Here is a 20,047-nt window from a genome sequence, read left to right on the forward strand (position 1 = left end):
GCTGAGCTTTAAAAATGTCTACAGAGGCTGCCTGACGAAGTTACAGTGGGAGCTTGTTCCATGCCGTCGGCCCGTAGAAGCAAAAATCTGCTTCCCCGTATTTTTTAGTTGCCATTTTTTTAGGCAAAGCGAGCAGGCCAGCAGTGGAAGACCTTAGGGGGCGGTTTGGGACATATTTAGGCAGGCAGTCATGTAGGTAGGAAGGTGCGAGACCATTGAGAGCTTTATAGACAAGTAAAATAATTTTAAAATCAATCCTAAAAACAGTGTTGTTCCAGGTTTGAGCTCCAGACAGTAACACCTGTCCTGGGGTCTGTTGTTAAAACCCGGCGTCTGTTGTTCCAGGTATGAGCTCCAGACAGTAACACCTGTCCTGGCGTCTGTTGTTAAAACCTGGGGTCTGTTGTTCCAGGTGTGAGCTCCAGACAGTGGGGATAACAGCTGTCCTGGGGTCTGTTGTTGCAGGTATGAGCTCCAGACAGTGGGGATAACAGCTGTCCTGGGGTCTGTTGTTGCAGGTATGAGCTCCAGACAGTGGGGATAACAGCTGTCCTGGGGTCTGTTGTTGCAGGTATGAGCTCCAGACAGTGGGGATAACAGCTGTCCTGGGGTCTGTTGTTGCAGGTATGAGCTCCAGACAGTGGGGATAACAGCGGCCAACACGTGGGGTCTGTTCCTGCTGGTGCTGCTGTTGGGTTACGGCCTGGTGGAGATCCCGCGCTCCTACTGGGACTCGTCTCGCCGGGGCCACCTGCTGGTCAAGACCTACTTCAAGGCGGCCAAGCTGATGACGGAGAAGGCCGACGCCCAGGAGACCCTGGAGGACGTGATGGAGGTAAAGCACACACACACACACACACACACACACACACACACACGCACATATGAATTATTTTATTTGGATCTGCACAAGAGGCGTAATACAATAGACCCAAACACTGATCAGAATTAGGTTATACATTATATGGTCCAACCAGATATAGCTGCTGCACATGCTTAACACACAGAGGGAAAAGAAGAGAGAAAAAAAAAAAAAATATATATATATATATATATATAGCACATTGTTGACATACTATACTATTACTTGACACTACTAGACAGGATGTTTGTTTTGGGTTTTTTAAGCCACAGGGCTTAAAGTTCTCCGTCCTGGGGACGGATTTCCGTCCTGAGGATTTCATAGCGGTCTTTTATGAGATCAGCGCAGATTCGCAAAAAAAATATTTAAGGGGGAGACGGGAGTATGTGTATAGTGTAGCGATATGATGGCCAAATCCGTGAAAATGCAGCCTGTCTCTTTAAGAAGCTAGTGTGCGCGCTCGCCCCTCCCACTCCCCACTCTCTGCGTGCTCTGCGCTCAGAGAGAGAGAGCACGGTGCTCGCCGCTCGGGTGCTCCACTGCTCCTGCGCTGCTGACAGAGAGACCCTAAATGCGTTCATATTTCCCTCTACCCAGGCCAGAACAGTCAGAGGGTTTCCTTTAAATTAGCTTAGAGCAGTGATACTGTGGAGGATTTATTTTCAACGCAAATGTGTATTGCCTCGTTGAGTCGTTGGTATAACAAGCAGCACTCTCTAGCTGGCTAGTGGCTACTAGCCTAGTAGCCGGTAGCTGCTATCTGCGTGCATCGGTGCTTGTCCTCCTGTCAGCCAGCCTCTACATTCTCCTGCTCATCTCTACTGAATATGAATACTGATTTTATAATATTGAATGGAACTTACAGGGAAGACAGTGATAAACTACACAGAGGCTAATGAATGTAGACATAAATGTACCATGCACATTAGTTTTCAAATATAATTACACTTTGGACAAAATAGCCAAAGTACCCAGATGTTGCTGGGAACTACAGCTCCATCTCACTGAATTAGAATATTTTGTAAAAGTAGATTTTCTTCTGTAAAATAATTCAAAAGTGAAACTTTCATATAATTATTCTCAATTCATTGTGCATAAAGTGAAGTATTTAAAACCTTTTTTGTTTTAATCTTGATGATTATGGCATACAGCTCATAAAAATAAAAAAATCATATCTCAATTAATTAGAATATTTTACGTGAAATGTCGACCATCTGAAAAGTATACAGTTAATACTTGGTCTGGGCTACTTTTGAACAAATTATTTCATCAATGGGGCGTGACATGGAGGTGACCAGCCTGTGGCACTGTTGAGGTGTTATGGAAGCCCAGGTTTGCTTTGATAACAGCTGTAAATTAATTTGGATTGTTCAGTCTCATGTCTCACACCTTCCTCTTGACAATACAACCTAGATTCTGTGTGGGGTTCTGGTCAGGCCAGTTGGCTGGTCAGTTAAGCACAGTAATACCATGGTCAGTACACCAGTTACTAGTAGTTTTGGCACTGTGGACAGGTGCCAAGTGCTGCTGGAAAAGGAAAATCAGCATCAACATAAAGCTTGTCAATGTACAGAGGCACACAGTGCTGTAAAATATAATAATAGATGGTTGTGTTGAGACTCTGGTCATGACAAAACACAGTTCTGATTTAGGCCATGTTATCTGCATGGTGTTGGTCCACTGACAGTGAAAACTTAACACTGGTTTCAACATCTTTTTAGCTTCAGTATGTTGACAAGCTTCATGGAGATGCTAATTTTCCTTTCCAGCTAGATTTGGCACCTGCCCACAGAGCCAAAACTACTAGTAACTGGTGTACTGACCATGGTATTACTGTGTTAAAACTACTAGTAACTGGTGTACTGACCATGGTATTACTGTGTTAAAACTACTAGTAACTGGTGTACTGACCATGGTATTACTGTGTTAAAACTACTAGTAACTGGTGTACTGACCATGGTATTACTGTGTTAAAACTACTAGTAACTGGTGTACTGACCATGGTATTACTGTGTTAAAACTACTAGTAACTGGTGTACTGACCATGGTATTACTGTGTTAAAACTACTAGTAACTAGTGTACTGACCATGGTATTACTGTGTTAAAACTACTAGTAACTGGTGTACTGACCATGGTATTACTGTGTTAAAACTACTAGTAACTGGTGTACTGACCATGGTATTACTGTGTTAAAACTACTAGTAACTGGTGTACTGACCATGGTATTACTGTGTTAAAACTACTAGTAACTGGTGTACTGACCATGGTATTACTGTGATAAAACTGCTAGTAACTGGTGTACTGACCATGGTATTACTGTGATAAAACTACTAGTAACTGGTGTACTGACCAAGGTATTACTGTGCTTAACTGACCAGCCAACTGGCCTGACCTGAATCATCAAGATTAAAACAAGAAATGTTTGAAGTACTTGAAGTACACTTTATGCACAATGTTATTACAGAAGAAAATGTACTTTTACAAAATATTCTAATTCAGTGAGATGGAGCTGTATATAGTGCCCACTGCCCACCTATCCCACTGTGTCCCATTGTAGTTGCCTTAACCAATGGGTTCTCTTGTAATTGACTTTTGTTCTCACTTGCAACCTTATAATGCAGGTGCATAATGGTCTACTGAAGGCTACATGCCTATAAGTGTCTTCCTCTGGGTTTTTTTTTACTTTTAACACACTGTTGCTATGCACCATGTGGCTGTAAAGGCAAGCCCTACAGTAATTTCAGAGTATTTATTGATTGGCCGGACTAGCAATATAATACAACATAACTTCAAAATCTGCTTCTATAAAATGAAGCATGGATTGACACACATTCGGTAAAGGCAACTTTGGGAAAACATCATTTTACAACCCCAAAATGTGGCTTTAACCCCTGAAGCCACCTAGGGATAAATGAAACAACGCCTTCTCCAGACAGACAGACTGCCCATAGTAGCTGAGACAGAACAGTATTTAGCCAGCTTTTTTTGCATTTGTTTTTAGCAATCCACCCAATTGCAAACCCCTGAGCACAAATTTATGGACATGGCCCAGACTTCCAAATACAAGGACAATAAGTTGACAGTTATATCCCAAGGCCATAATACGTTCCACCAGAAGCTGATATTTCATAAGTTTGGATGTAAAACAAGTGTCCATATACAAATCAAATGGGCAGCCTATTTCAAATATAGTGGCAGTTTTTCTAATTTCATTGATGTACACAATATCTAAGGTATTTGGAATATTTTGTAGTGAATTGACATGCGTGTCATTGTGATCAAACCAGTCTATTTTTTACAGTGCTGTGTTTATACATTCTTGTCCTGTCCTGTACTCCTCTGATCTTGTCTGAGACCAGGTCCACCAGACGGTCATGTCTGGCAATGTACAGTCCTTTATAGTGGCTGCAACCATTTAAGATGTGTGCGACTGTTTCTTTGTCATACTGGATGTAGGATGCAGTGTGGGTCGTGTGCTGATGGGTACCAGGTTGCCAAGTTGAACTTGGTCGGCAACACCTGTAAACGGGCTTTAATAGTGAAAATGAGAATGTCCTCACCTATGGTGTTTTTTGACAGTATAGAGTGTGATAATGAGTGGTTTGCAAAGGGAAGAAGAGCCAGTTTTCCCTGCAGCCTCAGACTGGTCCAGTGTTGTGCACTTTCTGATCGCTTCATTCCTAGAATGGTGGCTCTTGCGGTCGCGGATTTGATTGACAGTTCATGGTGCGCACCGTCTTGCTCGTAGGTCACACATGCACGGACACGCGGATCTATGATGATGCTGTTGTTGAGCGCAGAAGTTGTTGTATCAGGCGCCGCCCACTTTAACTGTAATCCTGATCGCTGGCATAGATCATTAAGATCCATCCAGTCGGACCGCACACCGAATCCAGCGGCTTTAATGTCCAATTTACCATTCGCCTTAGTTTTGAATCCAAGGAACTGCGTCTCATTCTCCAGCGCGGATGGTACTTTACGTCGCTGCATGTGTTGAATGAGTGACTCACGAGCCATTTCCCTGACCGTGGGGTCGTCGCTGTTGAGCATATTTATAAGGTGACTGGTTCTGGTGGCGGTGTAAACCCATTCAATATTCGGTACACCCAGACCACCATCTCTGATGGGCTGAAACAGTATGGCACGGGTGGAGTGAGTATTGAGACAGAACCAGCCCCTCACCAAGCGCACTGCCTTGTTATTCAGTTCTGTAAGGGTGTTCTGTGGCAAATGGACACACACACACACATGGGGGTAAACCTCTGGGTCACGGACACACACACACACACACGCACACACACACACACACACACACACACACACACACACACACACACATGGGGGTAAACCTCTGGGTCACAGACACACACACACACACACAAACACGCACACTCACACACACATGGGGGTAAACCTCTGGGTCACGGACACACACACACACACACACACACACACACACACACACACACACACCTAACTCCAGGACTGTGTTCTGTTCCAGGAAGTGAGAAAGATCAGTGAGTCCATCAAGTACAACCACCCTCTGAGGAAGTACATCGACACCATTCTGAAGAAGGTACCTTTTTATTTATTATTATTATTATTACCATTGTGAAGGTTTTATTTATTATTTTACCATTTTGTTTTTTGTTTTTTTCCTGCCTTTGACGGAGTATTCCGTCAATTAAAATCCAACCATTGTCTGCCTCTGACGGAATTCTCCATCAATTAATGTACTTTAATTTCCTTCAATATGAAACAGTTTAATTTCCATTTCCATCTCTGGGACCCCAATTTATATTCCATTTGGTTCCATTTGTACACTCTCAGAGTTACAGACCCATAAGGGTACATTTGGTTCCATCTGTACACTCTCAGAGTTACAGACCCATAAGGGTCCATTTGGTTCCAAACTATCATTTAGCTGGGGACCTCCTGGAACTCCCTCAAGGAACCCCTGGGGGTCCCAGGACCCCACGTTTGGGAACCACTGCAATAGGGAGATGGTATTGACGGCGTTCTGCCGCCCCCTAGTGTCCGCTGGACTACCAGGAGAAGATGGGCCGAAACATGGACGACTATGAAGACTTTGATGACAAACACAACACCTACCCTAGTGAGAAGAGTCTGGTGAAACTACACAAACAGGTAATTAAACTAACACAACACCTACCCTAGTGAGAAGAGTCTGGTGAAACTACACAAACAGGTAATTAAACTAACACAACACCTACCCTAGTGAGAAGAGTCTGGTGAAACTACACAAACAGGTAATTAAACTAACACAACACCTACCCTAGTGAGAAGAGTCTGGTGAAACTACACAAACAGGTAATTAAACTAACACAACACCTACCCTAGTGAGAAGAGTCTGGTGAAACTACACACCAGTTATGGGCTCTGAAGCTGCTAATCGCTGGGCGCTCTGATTTAATTGTTCCAAATTACCCTGGGTGATTAGAGTGTTAGCATCGTGTTATGCTTTAGCTATTGAAAAATAGCAGATCTACGAGCTCATAGCGCGCCACCGAGTGGCGCGCTACGAGCTTATGGGTCTGCTATTTTTTGAAAAATCGAAGAACTACTATCATTTTCAAACAGACATTTTTAGTTTCTGATCTCGGGTCAAAATGGGTTAATACAACATTAATAATAACTAGATCACACTGTTTGGGCTCGAGTAGCTCGCCACGGCACAGGGAAAAACAATCATCACAAATCCTGTGCGTGTGCGCCTGCGTGTGTGTGCAGGTGATCTACGCGGTGCAGAGACACAACAGGACCAGGGTCCAGTGGCAGATCCTCCTACAGCAGGCCATCCACCTGGAGGACGTGGCCAAGAACGAGAGCAGCTCCTCCCACGTGTTCGTCCACAGCTTCCCCGAGACGGAGCCTGCTGGCTGGTTCAGCAGATACCTCTATACACCAACTGTAGGTGAGTGCAAGGTTGGTCCTTCGAGCCGGAACCTGCTACCATAGGTCAGTATATCCTCTGTACACCTACCGTAGGTCAGTATATCCTCTGTACACCTACTGTAGGTGAGTCGATGGACATTTCTTCGTCATGAAAATGCTATGTCTGGGTTTCAGAATGGTACTGCAGTGCCTTGCTAAAGGGTTCTATGTCTGGGTTTCAGAATGGTACTGCAGTGCCTTGCTAAAGGGTTCTATGTCTGGGTTTCAGAATGGTACTGCAGTGCCTTGCTAAAGGGTTCTATGTCTGGGTTTCAGAATGGTACTGCAGTGCCTTGCTAAAGGGTTCTATGTCTCTGTGGGTTTCAGAATGGTACTGGCAGTGCCTTGCTAAAGGGTTCTATGTCTGGGTTTCAGAATGGTACTGGCAGTGCCTGCTGAAGCAGTGGTTCCACAGGGCTCTGTCCGCGGTGCTCACCCTGTTCTCCGTGGCCGTGGTGTGGTCAGAGTGCACCTTCTTCAGCACGCGGCCCGTCCTGTCGCTGTTCGCCGTCTTCATCCAGCTGGCAGAGAGGGACTACAACTATCTGTACATCGAGGTAAGAAAACTACATCTATGACCTCCGAGAGGGACTACAAATATATGTATATCGAGGTGAGAAAACTACAACTATGGCCGCCGAGAGGGACTACAAATATATGTATATCGAGGTGAGAAAACTACAACTATGGCCGCCGAGAGGGACTACAACTATCTGTACATCGAGGTAAGAAAACTACATCTATGGCCTCTGAGAGGGACTACAACTATCTGTACATCGATGTGAGAAAACTACAACTATGGCCTCCGAGAGGGACTACAACTATCTGTACATCGAGGTAAGAAAACTACAACTATGGCCGCTGAGAGGGACTAGAAGTATCTGTACATTGAGGTAAGAAAACTACAACTATCTGTATATCGAGGTGAGAAATCTACAACTATGGACGGGAACTCCTTTTGGTGTTTTAAGCATTATGTTATACTTTAGCTGTTGAAAAATAGCAGATCTACAAGCTCGTAGTGCGGCACTCGCTTTGAACAAATCTTTGAACTACATATTTTCAGATGGGGGTCAGTGGCCAAATACATATAATTTCTGTGGGTCCTTGACATGAAAATGTTTGCGAACCACTGATATAGAAACATGAGGGTTTTTCAGAAAACTGATGATTCAGAAGACATTTTGTAGAATCGGCCTCAGGTCTAAATCGGTCAACAATAATTCAACGATCGAGAGCGTTTAAATGAAACCAAATGGACCCGTACCTAACGCTGAGTGTTGGAACCCCCTGTCCAAATACTTCCTTAATGTCAATGAAGTCCACACCCTCAACGAACCGTGTACAGCCCAGATTCGGCACAAATTAATTTCGCTCCTATGCCACCAAAATGTGGAACGCACTACCAACAGTCATTAAGACATGTGAATCCCTTGACTCCTTCAAAACCGCTCTCAAAGGACACCTACGGACGGCTGCAATTCGAAACTGGCCCCCGTAAAATCAGAATGGTGCTGCAGTGCCTTGCTAAAGGGTTCTATGTCTCTGTGGGTTTCAGAGTGGTACTGGCAGTGCCTTGCTAAAGGGTTCTATGTCTGGAATCACCCCCCACCCCTTTTCCCCTCACTGTATTATGTTTCCTTTCCCTTTTTACCTCCTTTATGATGAATTCCTGTTCTGTTCTTTGACTATATAGAAGTGTCTATTTGTACGTCTCTAAATGTTTTGATGAATTGAAGAGGTCGACCCTCTTGTTAACAATAATCTTGTAAACAATAAATCAATCAATCAATCATTCCACCAGATGGCGTGCTTCGTCACCATCTTCTTCCTGTGTACCTGCGTGTATTCCACGGTGTTCCGCATCCGAGTGTTTAATTACTACTACCTGGCAACCCACCACCAGACGGACGCCTACAGCCTGCAGTTCAGTGGCATGTGAGTACACAGACAGACAGACATGTGAGTACACAGACAGACAGACAGACAGACAGACATGTGAGTACACAGACGGACAGACGGACAGACATGTGAGTACACAGACGGACAGACATGTGAGTACACAGACGGACAGACGGACAGACATGTGAGTACACAACGCACCACCAGGCGGACAGACATGTGAGTACACAACGCACCACCAGGCGGACAGACATGTGAGTACACAGACGGACAGACATGTGAGTACACAGACAGACAGACAGACAGACATGTGAGTACACAGACAGACAGACATGTGAGTACACAGACAGACAGACAGACATGTGAGTACACAGACAGACAGACGGACAGACATGTGAGTACACAGACAGACAGACAGACAGACATGTGAGTACACAGACAGACAGACAGACAGACATGTGAGTACACAACGCACCACCAGGCGGACAGACATGTGAGTACACAGACGGACAGACATGTGATTACACAGACAGACAGACAGACATGTGAGTACACAGACAGACATGTGAGTACACAGACGGACAGACAGATAGACAGACATGTGAGTACACAGACGGACAGACGGACAGACATGTGAGTACACAGACGGACAGACAGACAGACATGTGAGTACACAGACGGACAGACAGACAGACATGTGAGTACACAGACAGACAGACAGACAGACATGTGAGTACACAGACGGACAGACATGTGAGTACACAGACGGACAGACATGTGAGTACACAGACGGACAGACATGTGAGTACACAGACGGACAGACATGTGAGTACACAGACGGACAGACGGACGCCTACAGCCTGCAGTTCATATGTTTTACATACATAGACAGACAGACGGACAGACATGTGAGTACACAGACGGACAGACAGACATGTGAGTACACAGACAGACAGACAGACAGACATGTGAGTACACAACGCACCACCAGACAGACGCCTACAGCCTGCAGTTCAGTGGCATGTGAGTACACAGACAGACAGACATGTGAGTACACAGACAGACAGACATGTGAGTACACAGACAGACAGACATGTGAGTACACAGACAGACAGACATGTGAGTACACAGACAGACAGACATGTGAGTACACAGACAGACAGACATGTGAGTACACAGACAGACAGACATGTGAGTACACAGACAGACAGACATGTGAGTACACAGACAGACAGACATGTGAGTACACAGACAGACAGACATGTGAGTACACAGACAGACAGACATGTGAGTACACAGACAGACAGACATGTGAGTACACAGACGGACAGACATGTGAGTACACAGACAGACAGACATGTGAGTACACAGACAGACAGACATGTGAGTACACAGACGGACAGACGGACAGACATGTGAGTACACAGACGGACAGACGGACGGACATTAAGGTTTGGGCGATATGCCAATTCTTTTCAATCGCCCATCGTCTGTCCAAAAATCGCCGATGGACGATATATTCGTGTCATAAAAGTAAAGTGAGAACAGCTCACTGCAGGTCACAAAAAAAGCCAGATCTACAAGCTCTCAAGGCGCCCCGTCCTGCCTTGTTTTTGCAGTGCCGTTCGCTACGCGTTGAGAGCTTGTAGATCTGTTTATTTTTGCATTGCTGTTCTATGATCCTATAGTTTACTGTCTCTCTGCATTCTATGATCCTATAGTTTACTGTCTCTCTGCATTCTATGATCCTATAGTTTACTGTCTCTCTGCATTCTATGATCCTATAGTTTACTGTCTCTCTGCATTCTATGATCCTATAGTTTACTGTCTCTCTGCATTCTATGATCCTATAGTTTACTGTCTCTCTGCATTCTATGATCCTATAGTTTACTGTCTCTCTGCATTCTATGATCCTATAGTTTACTGTCTCTCTGCATTCTATGATCCTATAGTTTACTGTCTCTCTGCATTCTATGATCCTATAGTTTACTGTCTCTCTGCATTCTATGATCCTATAGTTTACTGTCTCTCTGCATTCTATGATCCTATAGTTTACTGTCTCTCTGCATTCTATGATCCTATAGTTTACTGTCTCTCTGCATTCTATGATCCTATAGTTTACTGTCTCTCTGCATTCTATGATCCTATAGTTTACTGTCTCTCTGCATTCTATGATCCTATAGTTTACTGTCTCTCTGCATTCTATGATCCTATAGTTTACTGTCTCTCTGCATTCTATGATCCTATAGTGTACTGTCTCTCTGCATTCTATGATCCTATAGTTTACTGTCTCTCTGCATTCTATGATCCTATAGTTTACTGTCTCTCTGCATTCTATGATCCTATAGTTTACTGTCTCTCTGCATTCTATGATCCTATAGTTTACTGTCTCTCTGCATTCTATGATCCTATAGTTTACTGTCTCTCTGCATTCTATGATCCTATAGTTTACTGTCTTTCTGCATTCTATGATCCTATAGTTTACTCTGTATTATTACTTGCGCAAGCAGAGCGCGCAAGTACTAGTTTCACCCGGGACTCGTATGCACCGTCCCTGCAATTTTGATGCATATGCACCGTCCCAGCAAATGACGTAATGACTACCTTTAATCCTCCCAACACTAAAACATATCGTCATTACGTCACCACCATCGAAAACCATTGGTTTTATCAGGCACAACTAGTCATTACGTAATTTGCTGGGACGGTGCATACCGCGCAAAGTAACCACAGTATACCGCTAATCAACTTACAAATTACATATACATATACATATAACTAGCTCTCAATGATTACGTGATAAAGATGTGGATTAAAGGACCCAATGCCAGAGTGTAATTGGTTTTCGATGGTGACATAATGACGATATGTGTTAGTGTTGGGAGGATTAGGTAATGCTCCTATGTATACATGTATGTAATCTGGCACCACTGCCATATCAGGCACAACTAGTCATTATGTAATTTGCTGGGACGGTGCATACGCATCGAAAATGCTGGGACGGTGCATTCGGCGCAAAGTAACCACAGTATACCGCTAATCAACTTACAAATTACATATACATATACATAGTATATGTATAACTAGCTCTCAATGAGTACGTAGCTCTCTATATAAACTTGTACCATACTTAATAATACTTTTTACATGCATAAAGTAGGTAGGTAGCAAATAGTTCAACCTAATAATTCAACATTTCAAACGTTCCTTCACAGAAAAGCTGAGATTTGACAGTTTGTAGCGGTCGAAAGTACTTTCACGCTCTGCTTGCGCAATAGTAGGCCATTTATGGCCTACTATTGCGCAACAAGCAAGTATGTACTCGACAGAGTGCCGTTCTAGTTATTATTATGCTTAAGCTTATAATGCTTAATATTATACTGTAAGTGTCTCTGGATAAAGCGTTATTATTATGCTTACTGTAAGTGTCTCTGGATAAAGCGTTATTATTATGCTTACTGTAAGTGTCTCTGGATAAAGCGTTATTATTATGCTTACTGTAAGTGTCTCTGGATAAAGCGTGATGTAAACGGTGGTGTTTGTCTCCCCCTGCAGGCTGTTCTGTCGTCTGACTCCTCCTCTGTGCCTGAACTTCCTGGGTCTGATCCACATGGACTCTGCCATCTCTCACCAGGACAAGATGCAGACCGCCTACACGTCGGTACGTACACACACACACACGCACGCACGCACACACACACGCAGGCACGCACGCACACACACACGCACACACGCACGCACGCACGCACACACACACACACACACACACGCACGCATGCACGCACGTACACACGCACGCACGTACACACGCACGCAGATCGTGCGTTCTGGTAACATGTAGCGTGTTCTCTTTCACATTATGGTTAATACAATCAGCTTTTTTTTCTTTCAAAATAACAGCTCCCCCCCTCTCTTACCTCACTAACATTACGATAATAGTCACTGTTGATCGCTCGCGTTCATATTTTAACACATTCTGACCTGAGATCAGATTCTAAAAATATCAGACCTACAAGCTCGTTTCAGATCATTGTTAACATGTGTGTAACATGTGTTTCAGATCATGGGTTCTCTGCGTGTTCTCTCCTTCATCGCTAACGGATTCTACATCTACTATCCGATGCTCATCCTCATCCTCTGCATCGCCACATACTTCAGGTCAGTACCGTCTTAGCCTGGAACCCTGTGGCCTCCCCCGCCCAGAGTCAGGGTCCAAGTAGCCTGGAACCCACCCATCCCTCTGGACTCCCCCAGGACGGTTTAAATGTTTTATTAATAATGTTCCACTAGATGGCGCTAAAGGAGTTATTAATGTTCCACAGCCTGGGGACTCGCGTTCTGAACCTCCTGGGGTTCCAGCAGTTCATGGGAGACAACGAGATGACCTCTGACCTCATCGACGAGGGAAAGGAGCTCATCAGGAGAGGTTGGTCTAAGAAGGTGTATTTAATACCTTTTCATACAAGGTTATTGATCCTGATTGCATTGTATGTTGTAGTCCTACAGTCTCCAATAACATTGTATGTTGTAGTCCTACAGTCTACAATAACATTGTATGTTGTAGTCCTACAGTCTCCAATAACATTGTATGTTGTAGTCCTACAGTCTCCAATAACATTGTATGTTGTAGTCCTACAGTCTCCAATAACATTGTATGTTGTAGTCCTACAGTCTGCAATACCATAGTCTATGTAGGAGAGCCTCCATTGGACTGAAGCCAATAGAAGTCTATGTAGGAGAGCCTCCATTGGACTGAAGCCAATAGAAGTCTATGTAGGAGAGCCTCCATTGGACTGAAGCCAATAGAAGTCTATGTAGGAGAGCCTGGGCATTGTACGGCCCGCGGGCCAAATACGGCCCGCCGGCTGACTCTGACCGGCCCGTGAAAGATTACTTGATAATCCGAAAATAAAACATACTTTCTAATTACCTTATGGGTGGACTAAAACCGCATTGCTTTTATTTTGAAGCCCATGTATTCTCACAGTGCACGCAACCTGCACGTCAACTGTGCACGTGAATTGCGTGTGATTGAGAACCTGTCTTTCTTCCTTCACCCCCCTCATATGCGAAAATGTCGGCTTTTTGGATTTATTGTTGACTACGTCGGTGAATGCAAATAGCCATGAAGCATGCAGCTCCACAACACGGTAGGCGCAGGCGCATGCTTTGATTACCAAACTTCCTTGCAGGAGGACAAGTTAAATCTCATTATGCTTCATTGCTTTATTTAACCCGCCTGGCCAATAAAGTTAAGATGTTTTAAGATGCTGCCGTATGGCGTTGTTGCGCCCAGAATGTGGCATGCTTCTGAAGTTCAGAAAGCTTGGGCGATGCGCCGTGAGCTTGTGGATCGTCTGTTTTCGGCACACGAGTCGATCGACGTACCGTTGAACCACAAAGTAAATATGGCAGAACGAACGTGCACACGTCAACATACAGCGCCTGCCAGGCTGCCAAGTCTCAACAATACCATTACTGGTTGGCTTATTATTGTTTTCAGAACGTCGTTGTTTAATGGTTGTGACTCACTCATCTCTCGATAGTAAGCAGCGCACCATGTGTTGTGAAAGTGGCACCTCCAGTGTCCTTCGAATGGAACTATTAAGAGAGCTACCTCTAATGTTCTCATTGTTAAAAGAAAATGCTAGTATTTAAAGGACTTGTAACTTAAACAAAAACATAGTTTTCAACTGGGAAAGGAAACGTCTCAAGCCTGCAAGTAGAAAGTAAAAAAATCACACCCATGTGAAGTGAGGGGTGCTCTTATTGTACATCATCATGATGTAAAATAGTCACTCTGCCTATAATTTGAGTCACATGTTTCACATTTAGTTTACCATTGCTTCGCAAAACAATGCCATTTACTGCTATTTATATAGAAATAAAATTGATATCATGCAGGGCCCGGCCCTCCAAAATATTTTCTGTTTCTCATTTGGCCCCTTGGGAAAAATAACTGCCCACCCCTGCTTTATAAGGTCTATTAGAGAACATGTTTTATTGTACGGTTGCTCTATAAGGTCTATTAGAGAACATGTTTTATTGTACGGTTGCTCTATAAGGTCTATTAGAGAACATGTTTTATTGTACGGTTGCTCTATAAGGTCTTCATTAGAGAACATGTTTTATTGTACGGTTGCTCTATAAGGTCTATTAGAGAACATGTTTTATTGTACGGTTGCTCTATAAGGTCTATTAGAGAACATGTTTTATTGTACGGTTGCTCTATAAGGTCTTCATTAGAGAACATGTTTTATTGTACGGTTGCTCTATAAGGTCTATTAGAGAACATGTTTTATTGTACGGTTGCTCTATAAGGTCTATTAGAGAACATGTTTTATTGTACGGTTGCTCTATAAGGTCTATTAGAGAACATGTTTTATTGTATGGTTGCTCTATAAGGTCTTTTAGAGAACATGTTTTATTGTATGGTTGCTCTATAAGGTCTATTAGAGAACATGTTTTATTGTACGGTTGCTCTATAAGGTCTTTTAGAGAACATGTTTTATTGTACGGTTGCTCTATAAGGTCTATTAGAGAACATGTTTTATTGTACGGTTGCTCTATAAGGTATTTTAGAGAACATGTTTTATTGTACGGTTGCTCTATAAGGTCTTCATTAGAGAACATGTTTTATTGTACGGTTGCTCTATAATGTCTTCATTAGAGAACATGTTTTATTGTACGGTTGCTCTATAAGGTCTTCATTAGAGAACATGTTTTATTGTACGGTTGCTCTATAAGGTCTATTAGAGAACATGTTTTATTGTACGGTTGCTCTATAAGGTTTATTAGAGAACATGTTTTATTGTACGGTTGCTCTATAAGGTCTTCATTAGAGAACATGTTTTATTGTACGGTTGCTCTATAAGGTCTATTAGAGAACATGTTTTATTGTACGGTTGCTCTATAAGGTCTTCATTAGAGAACATGTTTTATTGTACGGTTGCTCTATAAGGTCTATTAGAGAACATGTTTTATTGTACAGTTGCTCTATAAGGTCTATTAGAGAACATGTTTTATTGTACGGTTGCTCTATAAGGTCTTCATTAGAGAACATGTTTTATTGTACGGTTGCTCTATAAGGTCTATTAGAGAACATGTTTTATTGTACGGTTGCTCTATAAGGTCTTCATTAGAGAACATGTTTTATTGTATGGTTGCTCTATGCGGTCTTCATTAGAGAACATGTTTTATTGTACGGTTGCTCTATAAGGTCTTCATTAGAGAACATGTTTTATTGTACGGTTGCTCTATAAGGTCTTCATTAGAGAACATGTTTTATTGTACGGTTGCTCTATAAGGTCTATTAGAGAACATGTTTTATTGTACGGTTGCTCTATAAGGTTTATTAGAGAACATGTTTTATTGTACGGTTGCTCTATAAGGTCTTCATTAGAGAACATGTTTTATTGTACGGTTGCTCTATAAGGTCTATTAGAGAACATGTTTTATTGTACGGTTGCTCTATAAGGTTTTTGATCAGCAGATTAAACATTTCATTGTGATGTCACATTAAGGCGGAGTCTGTCTTTTGTTTACCACAGAAAAAAGGAAGCGACAACGGATCGAAGACGGAGAGAACCGACGGAGGGTGAGTACAGTATGCGCGCGCGCACACACACACACACACACACACACACACACACACACAGTACACTGCCCCCCCCCCACACACACACACACACACACAAAGTACACTGCCCCCCCCACACACACACACAGTACAGTACACTGCCCCCCCCCCACACACACACACACACAGTACAGTACACTGCCCCCCCCCCCCACACACACACACACACAGTACACTGCCCCCCCCACACACACACAGTACACTGCCCCCCCCCCCACACACACACACAGTACAGTTGACAGACTTCAACTTGACAGACTGTGCGTGTGTGTGTGTGTGTGTGTGTGTGTGTGTGTGTGTGTGTGTGTGTGTGTGCGTGTGTGTGTGTGTGCGTTCAGGAGTGGAAGGAGCGCTACGGAGCCTCCAGGGACGACGGAGGTAACGGTAACCAAGGCAACCCTTCCAGAAACAGGAACTGTCACTCTGACTCCAAGGAGACGAGAGAAAACTACAACTCCCAAGTTACACCTAGTGAGTAGAACTACAACTCCCATGTTACACCTAGTGAGTAGAACTACAACTCCCATGTTACACCTAGTGAGTAGAACTACAACTTCCATGTTACGCCTATTGAGTAGAACTACAACTCCCATGTTAGTGAGTAGAACTACAACTCCCATGTTAGTGAGTAGAACTACAACTCCCATGTTAGTGAGTAGAACTACAACTCCCATGTTAGTGAGTAGAACTACAACTCCCATGTTACGCCTATTGAGTAGAACTACAACTCCCATGTTACACCTAGTGAGTAGAACTACAATGTTTCTATCGTATTAACAGAGGCCAGATATTGTCGAGCAGGAAGTCGTGCGGAGAAGGACTGCGTGGAGCTGCTTCAGGACGCCGAGCCGCTCGACTTCAACGCTGACAGCCTGAACGATGACGCTGTGGAGGCGGAGTCTAATTCTACCAGGTAACACCCTCTGGATGCGGGGTCTATTTCTACCAGGTTACACCCTCTGAAGGCGGGGTCTATTTCTACCAGGTTACACCCTCTGGAGGCGGAGTCTATTTCTACCAGGTAACACTCTGGAGGCGGAGTCTATTTCTACCAGGTAACACTCTGGAGGCGGGGTCTAATTCTACCAGGTAACACCTTCTGGAGGCGGAGTCTAATTCTACCAAGTAACACTCTGGAGGCGGAGTCTATTTCTACCAGGTAACACTCTAGAGGCGGGGTCTAATTCTACCAGGTAACACCTTCTGGAGGCGGAGTCTAATTCTACCAAGTAACACTCTGGAGGCGGAGTCTATTTCTACCAGGTAACACTCTGGACGCGGGGTCTAATTCTACCAAGTAACACTCTGGAGGCGGAGTCTATTTCTACCAGGTAACACTCTGGAGGAGGGGTCTAATTCTACCAGGTAACACTCTGGACGCGGGGTCTAATTCTACCAGGTAACACTCTGGACGCGGGGTCTAATGGACTCTAATTGTAAAGGTGTGATTCAGACATATTTAGAGAGGTGTGATTCAGACAGATGGACACTAGGGGGAGTCAGAGAGGTTACATACAAAGTCAATGTGGCGTGATCGGCCGCCTGTTAGCATGCTAACATGTCGTTTTCTCTCCTCCAGACACACAACAGGAAGATATCTGTCCATGTCCAGTTCTGCTTCCCGGAGCAGGATCTTTGACGACGTCTGACCAATCACTGAAGGACGTACAGCTGTGTATACGTGTATTACATACATGTACATGCTGTGTGTATTACATACATGTACATGCTGTGTGTAGTACATACATGTACATGCTGTGAATACGTGTTTATCACAAGGCCTTGTCGAGAAGGTTATTTTTCTCTTTCTTGTACTGAAGTGTTTCTGTAATATATTTATTTAAGTGTTCGTCAGCCCAGTGAAATGTTACGATAATATATGAATAACTTAAAGAAAAGAAAAGACAATATGAATGATACGTTGGTGATGATCAGAGTGTTTTAATGATACTTTAATGATACGTTGGTCGATCGGAGTGTTTTGTGTTAAATAATCAAATTATGATGATTTTATTTTTCCTGATTCTTTTTTTGAGGGTTTTCTTTTGTATGATCGGTTGATTGACTCTTGTGTCGTGACTCTGCAATCTCTGTAGAAAAAAAGAATATATAACGCACACGCAGCCACGCACGCGCGCACGCACACACACACTCCTCACTGTATGTATAGATATGTCACATTTATGAACGTCATATTTGTATAAAGTTGATTTACAATTTTTTTGTTTTGTTTTCTAACTCGCATTCACTGCTGTCGGATCGATGGTGTAACTGTTACAACATGTATGTCTTTAATGCGTTTATCATTGACCTCTACAACTAAAACTCCTTAAACATTTAATTTATTTTAGAAATAGGTCATCTTTAGGGGGATCGAACTCCCACTGCACATGGGGCTTCAGTCGCGACGCCCAGGTTGAGAACCCCTGCTCTATAGAGCGTCGCAGTCCCTCCCCCTTTCAGAACAACGAGTGGAAATGAATCGCAATGCATTTTTCCCCTAGGCTTTTCTTAACCCATTTAGGCCTACGGCCAATTCAAAAAACGCCTCTAAATCCTGACCTAAGGTTTCTGAAAAACTTCAAATATTTATATAGCAGCATCAAAAAATTAACATTTTTGAATACTGTACATACTGTACAGAACCCAAATATGGGTGCCCGGCCTGAGGGGTTAAGATACCAATAGGGGTTAGGGTTAGGGTTAGGGTTAAAGTATTTATTTAAAGACGGTTACGCCGCGGACAAAGCCAACTTGGATCGTGACAAATCATGACAATGAACACAATGTTTTGGGGCCGATCAAATAATTTATAAGAAGAAAAACAAAACAAATAGTGTTGGCTCCTGCCTTTATTTTCTTCTTTCTAATGATTTGATCGGCCCAAAATATTGTGTTCATTGTCATGATTTGTCACGATCCGAGTTGGCTTTGTCCGCGGCGTAAACGTCTTTAAATAAATACTTTAAGAAAAGCCTATGGGAAAAATGCATTGCGATTAATTTCCTGGGGACTGCGACGCTCTATTGGGGACCGCACATCAATCCGACGGAGCATTAGTCCGACATGTGGACCCATGTCGGACTAGCGCCTGCTCCCGTGCTTGCGGTTATGGTTAGGTTCTAGAGGGCAATTATAACGTATTGAGTTTATGATTGACTTTTATTCTGAAGCAAAATGTCCGTTTTGCTGATTGAAGTTGAAGCGCAGATCGATTTAGATCGGTTTGTGCGTTGGCCGTTTGATCACCAGGTGGTCAGCTGACCAGAATGACCATATATAGACACGCCAGTGGTCAGCATGCATGGCAGATGAGACGTTTTAAATTAAGATTTAGTGCCAGTTTTTTTATTTTCATTTTATCTGTCCATCATATCTTTATTTAATTTGAAAACGACAAGACATTTGCTTCTCCACCTTGACATGTTGTAAATATTATATTTACATGTAATAACGTGTTGTAAATACTTGGTTCTACGAGATCAATAAAATGAGAGAAGAGACCTTTCAAAGGATGTTTGCATTTAATTGATTTATTTGTATTATAACGCTTTAAAAAAAAACATAGTTTATGACTGAGGGGCTGCCATCGTTCAACCTCCAGCTTTTCACCAGAGGAGAAAAACTGAATGTATTTATTTGTTATCCAAAATGAGTTAATATCACAGGCAGACTCTTCACATACTAG

The 20,047-nt window shown here is 43.3% G+C and overlaps 1 protein-coding gene across 1 annotated transcript in view; it reads left to right on the forward strand.

Annotated features, from left to right (window-relative positions):
* Window positions 1-19,865, forward strand: part of lmbrd2b (LMBR1 domain containing 2b) — a 30,342-nt gene extending 10,477 nt beyond the window's left edge. Inside the window, exons 6-18 of the mRNA XM_080766391.1 lie at window positions 625-835; window positions 5,365-5,439; window positions 5,898-6,011; window positions 6,615-6,798; window positions 7,194-7,375; window positions 8,623-8,756; window positions 12,276-12,381; window positions 12,781-12,878; window positions 13,043-13,146; window positions 16,271-16,317; window positions 16,698-16,830; window positions 17,140-17,272; window positions 17,939-19,865. Of these exons, the coding sequence (XP_080622517.1) occupies window positions 625-835; window positions 5,365-5,439; window positions 5,898-6,011; window positions 6,615-6,798; window positions 7,194-7,375; window positions 8,623-8,756; window positions 12,276-12,381; window positions 12,781-12,878; window positions 13,043-13,146; window positions 16,271-16,317; window positions 16,698-16,830; window positions 17,140-17,272; window positions 17,939-18,008 (1,591 nt within the window). The 3' untranslated portion in view covers window positions 18,009-19,865. The remainder of the gene's footprint in view (window positions 1-624; window positions 836-5,364; window positions 5,440-5,897; window positions 6,012-6,614; window positions 6,799-7,193; window positions 7,376-8,622; window positions 8,757-12,275; window positions 12,382-12,780; window positions 12,879-13,042; window positions 13,147-16,270; window positions 16,318-16,697; window positions 16,831-17,139; window positions 17,273-17,938) is intronic.
* Window positions 19,866-20,047: the final 182 nt, after the last annotated feature.

This window comes from Protomyctophum bolini (genome assembly GCF_963924005.1).
Source record: "Protomyctophum bolini genome assembly, chromosome: 6".
NCBI lineage: Eukaryota > Metazoa > Chordata > Actinopteri > Myctophiformes > Myctophidae > Protomyctophum > Protomyctophum bolini.